The sequence below is a fragment of the Plecotus auritus genome (assembly GCF_963455305.1).
Source record: "Plecotus auritus genome assembly, chromosome: 9".
NCBI lineage: Eukaryota > Metazoa > Chordata > Mammalia > Chiroptera > Vespertilionidae > Plecotus > Plecotus auritus.
This window is the reverse complement of record NC_137783.1, coordinates 113429152-113436426: the sequence shown is the minus strand read 5'-3', so window position 1 is coordinate 113436426 and position 7275 is coordinate 113429152. Positions and strand designations below refer to the sequence as shown.

Genomic DNA, 7275 nt, shown 5'->3' with positions numbered 1-7275 from the left:
ATACAATTCCAAAACTTAGGAAAAATTATCTGAAAGATGTGAACTCAGTCTTCTCATTTGCAGGTGAAGATGCTGAAACTTAGAATGGCTAAGTGGTATACCTGATTGCTGACAGAGGTTTAGGAGGAGTCAGCCCTCCAGGTAGGCTATTAAATCATGTGTCTGAATTTTCTACTTGCTGGGCCATAGAAGAATCACTCTTTTACTCTGCTTTCTTCCACTGGAGAATTCACTGACTATTGTGTATGTAAACATGCAACTTACTGAGGTTTAACATGACAGACAATTCTACACATTCCTACATCTCTTCTTTCTTCCTGGTTGGTATTCCTGGTTTGCAAGCCTTTCACTGCTGGATTGGCATCCCTGTCTGCCTCCTGCTTGTCCTGGCTCTGCTGGGGAACAGCATAATCATTCTCACCATCAAACTAGAGCCTAGCCTCCACCAGCCTATGTACTTCTTCCTTTGCATGCTGGCAATGAATGACATGGCTATTGCCTTTTCTGTAGCCCCCAAGATGCTTGGTATCTTCTGGTTGGAAGCTCATGGGATTGACTTTAATATCTGCCTAGCACAAATGTACTTCATTCACACATTTTGCATAATTGATTCAGCCCTCCTACTTGCCATGGCCTTTGACCGGTATGTAGCTATTTGCATCCCACTGCGTTATACAACCATCCTGACAACAACCATGGTCATTAAAATGGGTCTGGGTAGCATGACCCGAGCTACCCTTATGGTTTTGCCTTGTCCTCTTCTCATTAAGAGGCTACCATATTATACCAAAAATGTCATCAATCATACCTATTGTGAGCACATGGCTGTGGTGAAGTTGGCCAGTGCCAACACTCTCATTAACAGAGCATATGGAATCTCAGTGGCCCTTTCAGTGATGGTATTGGACTTAGGGCTCATAGCCACATCCTATATCAAAATCCTCCAGGCTGTCTTTCAGCTGTCTTCCCAGAATGCCCGCTCTAAAGCACTGGGCACCTGTGCTGCCCATGTCTGCACTATTCTTGCCTTCTACACACCGGCACTATTTAGCTTTCTAACTCACCGCATTGGCAAGAAGGTACCTCCAAGCGTCCACATAATTTTTGCAAGTTTGTACCTTCTGGTACCTCCTACAGTCAATCCCTTGGTATATGGTGTCAAGACCAAGCAAATTCGTGACCGAGTGATGGGTCTTTTCTTCCCAAACAAGAAAATTTCTGGAAAGTGAAATATATATATATAAACTCATGTTTGTAGAATCTGTTTCATGGAGTCCTAGTGCATGAACAATACTTGCAACCTTTCCTCAACATGGTATTTCTCCATTCAGCTGTGTCTTTCATCAGAGATACTTGATGCTGAGCATTTATAATTTTCTTTCTTTTAGAATTAAATGAAGGCCTCTTTATTGGAAGCTTTCAATAACTGTTAGCAACAATTGTTATTTATTATTGATATTATTTCATATTCTGTATTTATTGATAAAATTTTAATATCCTAAAATATGGAATGGCTCGGCTAATTATTGTCACAATTTAAAGCCTCTCAATACACTGGACAATGCATTTTATACAAACAGGTGTGTGTTTTCATTTTTATTTGTTCTATGCTCTGTTTAAATGTTCTCAAGTAATGATGATTATTCTCGTTTCTTTTGATTTATTATGGTAATTATGACTTTATTTTCAAATAATGATCACTGTGTATTTGCCTGTTTATTGGGCACTTCACACGTATTTACTTCTTTACTCCACATAACCATACAGTGGGATAGGCGTTTATTATTCTCACTGTATCAATTAGTAAACTAAGACAGGGGGGTTATATAAATTGCACAAGGAAGTAGTAAGGTAGAATTTCAACCAGGTACTCTAGCTTCAGAAAACTTGTTTTTTAGCTTACAATATTGTCTACCATGATGGAAGGCTTACACTTATTTACTTTAAGAATATGGAAATCTGTTTTTAAACATATTTTATTTTCTTACATATGTTCCTGTTTTTTTAGATATTGTAGTAGATTTTTTCGAGTCTCCCTTAACCCCTTATTATAATTTTCAGGGCTACTTCTATTTTACCAGATAAATGTCCAGTCAATGTAGCCTTTTATCGCTATTACTATGATTTCTAAATTTAAGTAAAATTTCCAGAGGAAAAAAAAAATCCTACTTACTTACATCCAATACGTTTTTGAGTAATGTAAATTATTGGTCACATTCAGTAAGTGCCTTATTTGAAAACAATAATTTTTAAATTAATAATATTAATTTAATTTTGCATGGAGCACAAGGGAAACTACTTTGGGCACATGTATAAAAAATCTGTGCAATACATTTTTTACATTTTGCTCATTTAATTGGTTGAAAATTTATTGAATTGGAAATTGATGATTTTTGACCAAAGTTTATATGTATTTTTTAAATATTTGAAGAACATTTGTGTGTGTTCAAATAAATTCGTTCCTCAAAAATAGCTTTTAAGTGTGTGTTATTTTTTGCTATAGAAATACTCTTGTTTGTTGCTGTCTACATATGTATCCTATTAACTTTTATATATCTTATATAGCAGGGTATTTTCTTACACTGATGTAATCTATTCATTTCCTGAATGAGTATATCTTGGGAGGCTTTATCACATATTTTAGAGATAGAGCTGTAGGGAGAGAAAAGTCAAGGTCAAATATTGATTCCATCACTAATAGATGGTGAGTTTCATTTTTAAGTTTGTAAATTGTGATTTTATCATTAATTGAATGCAATAAAAATATTTTTATACTTTATAGAATCACAAAATGAGATAATGAATGGAACACAAGAATCACAATGGTCAACAAAGCCTTCTGTCATATGTACTAGTGTCAATGCCATTATATGATAATAAATTAGCAAAGTTATTTTTCTATGTGTCTAAATAGAGTTCCTGACTAATTATCTCCTCCCAAAGATCTTATTTCTTCATTTAACATAACCAAAAGTGAACATTTTACTCTTATTCACTCACCCAAATTACCCTACAAAATTTCTTATCTAACCAAGTGACTGAAATCAGCAAGAGAGAATCAGTAGTGTCATAGAGTATTTATTAAAAATCAGATATATGCCAAAAACATGTAAAAAACAAAGTGAGGAGGAAAAGTAAATGAACTAAGTGAAAAAAAATAATAATCCAATAACTATTACAGATAATGTAGAAAAGATAAATTTAATATAAAATAGTTTTTAAAATGTGTAAATTATTATAGAACACCAAAATAATACTGTGTCTGAGAAAAAAAACACCTAATAAATCATGTTTAAAGGGATACCGAGAAAAAACTGAGTTCAGTCTTCAAGAATGATAGTAATATTATCAAGTAACAGGGCAAGGGTTTCCAAGTAGAGGTAACATCACAATGGATGTAAATAGGCATAGTGAGAAAAGTGAAAATACATCCAGAAGTCAGTAGTGTCATAAAAATAAAAGAAGAGAACTTCAAGGAAAAACATGTAATTAGAAAAGCAGCAAGACTTTCAATAGAAAAATATATAGTGTGTGACACTGTGAAGGGCATTGGTCACCTTGGGAAATAAAGGAGAGTGCAATGACACTGAAGAAAATATCCACACAGTCTTGTACACATGAATAACCTTGGATCCAGGTAATAAATCTAGTTCAAAACCTGACTATTTTACTAAATGGCTACACGTTATTTTGCACCTATAAAGTCTAATGTTACTCTTGATCAATCACATTGAATATGAACATGTCAGATGTATGTTCATACACAGACCGTACCAGCTTGCGGCTACTTTCTCTGAATAAAATCTGATTGCAGTGCAACTTTATCCATCAATTTATGGAAGCTTTTTTCCTATACAGTAAGTCTTCATTTAACATCGTTGATAGGTTCTGAAACTTCTACAGAAACAACATATATTGAAACCAATTTTAACCTTAGGCTAATTGATGAAAACAAGAGTTAGGTTTCCATGGCATCTCATCCACTTTCCAAAAAAACTATGTTGAATGAAATGACATTATACAAGGACATGCTCTAGTGCCAATTAGGACAAAGATCATATGATCAGAAAGCTTAAAAGATTTATGCTGTTTCTTTACAAATTATTTGTTCAAAAGGTGAATAGGTGAAATTCATAAGATTTTTAGGTTGATAAAACTATCTTGTATGAGACGGTAATGGTGAATACATGTCCTTATACATTTTTGAAAAACACAAAACTTTAAACCACAGAGTGGACCTTCAATTAAATACAATTATTGAGGATGTTGGAGGATTCTCAGAGAGAAGAGGACTATAACAAAAAAAGTCCCATTGTATAGCAGATGAATGAAATAACCTCCCTGAAAGTGATGGTGGGAAAAGGCACTGATTAAGTAACTTTGGAAATGAGTGGAGTGTTTGAACTAAAGGCAAAAAGGCTGTCTAGTTGACAAAGTTTTTCTCAGAGAAGCAAGGATTATCAAATCATAGAGGGCTTAAACTGGAAATTAGCAATGAAATAAATGGATAACAGATGGTTGAAGAAAGGTGTTTCACTGTTGAAGGAGAAATTTACTGATAAGCAAGAAGAAGAGGCCAGAGAGATTCAGGTGACAATGAATCAAAGTGGCAGATATTAGTAGGAACTAAAAATTAGCTGAATTTAGATATAAATGGTTACATATAGAAATATTTATTGATATGTTCATTTACATAGGTTAGCATACACACAAATTTCCTTCCTCTGTCAGCAGAGAGAACCATAAAGAAAGACAGGTTAAAGAAAGACAGGTAGAGGAGAGACAAAATGGCAGTGGAATACATGAACATGTCCAGAGCCTTGTCCCAGAGCAGATAAAATGAGCAACTACATTGAATAACATACAAGCCCCAATTGGTGAAGAACACACAGCTGGTGAGACAATTTTCAGCCAAGAAGGGCAGAGGACACATGAAGAATGGTAAAATCAGGGATCTGGGCTGCAGAGAACTGTAAGACCTTGGAGCACAGAGGGTCAGAGGAAAACCGCCTGGCACTGAGGCCTGTCCCTTGGGACAGACATAGTATCTGATTGTGGAAAGGAGATCCTCAGGCCTGATGGTGGCAGAGGATTCCAGATCTGGGTCCACAGTCATGAGAGACTGAGCCCAGAGGGGGCATTCTGGACAGCTGCCCAGGCCGCATCGTTCCAGGAGGAGAGGGGTTCGCAGGCGTGCAGCTCTTTCCCCTCTGTTTGGTCTTGGCTTTTGTTTTCTGACCCTAGTTCATAGGACCTTTCAAATACAGACAATCACTTGTGGCTGAGGTACAGGAGGAGGTGTGGCTTGTGGAGTCTGGGGAGAGGCTGGGGAGAGGAGAGGGTCCAGGAGAGGTGGCTGCGAGTTTGGCACTGAGGCATACCTGGCTTGCAGGACCCAGGAAGCCATTTTCTCTTGGAGAGCTAGCCTCTCCCTGTATTCTCCAGGCAACTAATACAGCCACACCCAGACTACACCCTGAGTGTTACAAAGAATTCACAAACACAAAAATCTGAATAGCCCCTAAGAATCCACTGGGACTGGCCTGAAGAGAGGCCTTCAGTCCCAACAACAGGAAACTGAGAAGCTGCAGATAGTACAGAAGAGTGGGATATTAAACCAGCCAAAAGAATGACACTTCACTTTTTCATTTTTACTTTAGTTTAGTTTACTATTATTTTGTTACCTCTCTTTTCTTTTTTTCTGTATTTTCCTTTGTTTTCTTTATTTTCTATTTCTTTTTGCATTATTTTGATCATTCTATTTTATTTTATTTTACCCAATGTTTTAATCAATTTTTAAAATTTTTTATCATTTTTTTCTTCTCTTTCTCTTTCATCTTATTCACTCATCCTCTTTCTACTTCCTCTATACTGAACTGAGGTCCTCCACATATTCATCCAAATCTTATCCTTATTTTCTCTATATAAGATTCTGCCCCCACACTCTTTACTGGGTATCTGATGTTTGTAGGTTTTGGCTTATTTCTTTGTTCTCTAGTGTTTTTGCCATATATATATATATATATATATATATATATATATATATATATATTCCCCTTTTTGGTCCATTTTCTTCTTTTTTGTTTCTCTTGTACCATTTTTCCTCTCTATGATATCATTTGTGCTCTTTTCTCTCCCCTAATTCTCTTTTCTCTGGTGGTCAGTTATATTGGGGTTATCGCTGTCATGAGTACATTGGTGTTTTGTTCCCTTTGTGTCATGTCTTCTCGAGGTGAATTTTATCCTGTTTGGCCAATGTATTAGAGAGTGAGCCACATAACCAGATACCCAGAGAAGAGACTCCATCCATGAATGGGTTAAAAACATTCCAGAGGCAGGAAGAAAGTGAGAGTGAGGGAAAGAGCATGAGTGAGTGAGGGAGCAAAAGAGGAGTGTGTGGTCTGGTGGGGGGTGTGTGTATGTGTGTGTCACAGTTAGATTCCACAGGACGTTCAGGGGCAGGCTAACCAGGCTCGCTTAATTAGGCAGTCTCTGCTACCATTGCAAATAGTCCCATAGTGGCTGGTTCTTCCACAGAGATCTCGACTTTTTGAAGGGGAGAACTGCTGTGACTGGGAGCCCAGCCCCACCTCCAACCAGTGTGCCCTCAGATAACACCCGGGACTCTATAGTCACCCCTGCCAGGGACCTGCTGCTCAGCTGTGGTCTCATGGTCACCAAGACTCAAGCCAACCCAGGTGCAGGCTCCTGTGAGTTCTGAAGCACGCTCCACTATGAAAGCCCCAACGCTTTAGCCCAGGGCACTTTGACCACATGAGCAGCTCGCCCCTGTCCGAGGAGAAGCAGCCCATGAGCAGCCTGCCCCAGGCCGAGGAGCAGCAGCCTCTCAGGGCCTGCCCCTGTCCAAGGAGCAGTAGCTGCATGCGCAACCTGCCCTGGTACGAGGAGCAGCCCGCCTTGCCCTATGAACAACAGGCACACAAGCATCTCAACCACGCCTGAGGAGTGGCAGCCGCACAAAGCCTGCACCCATCCGGGGAGCAGCAACCACAGGAGCAGATCTCCCCTATCGGTGGAGCAGCATCTGTGCGAGCAGCCTGCTGCCATCCAAGAATCAGCAGCCACACACAACCCACACCATCAGAGGAGCAGCAGCTGCATGAGAATCCCACCCCCGTCCAAGGAGCAGCATCCCCACACACGGTGTGCCCATTAGGAGAGCAGCAGCTATGCAAGCAGCCCACACTGTCTGAGGAGAAGCGGCCTCACATGCAACTCACCCCCTTCCAAGGAGCAGCAACCGTGAGAGCAGCC

At 38.9% G+C, this 7275-nt stretch overlaps 1 protein-coding gene across 1 annotated transcript; it reads left to right on the top strand.

The window, feature by feature from the left end:
- Positions 1 to 275: 275 nt before the first annotated feature.
- Positions 276 to 1229, top strand: LOC308233353 (olfactory receptor 52P1-like; the record flags this gene model as incomplete). Its single annotated transcript, XM_080640278.1, has 1 exon — positions 276 to 1229. One exon carries the CDS (start codon positions 276 to 278, stop codon positions 1227 to 1229), a length of 954 nt encoding a protein of 317 aa, XP_080496404.1.
- Between the last annotated feature and the right edge of the window lie 6046 nt (positions 1230 to 7275).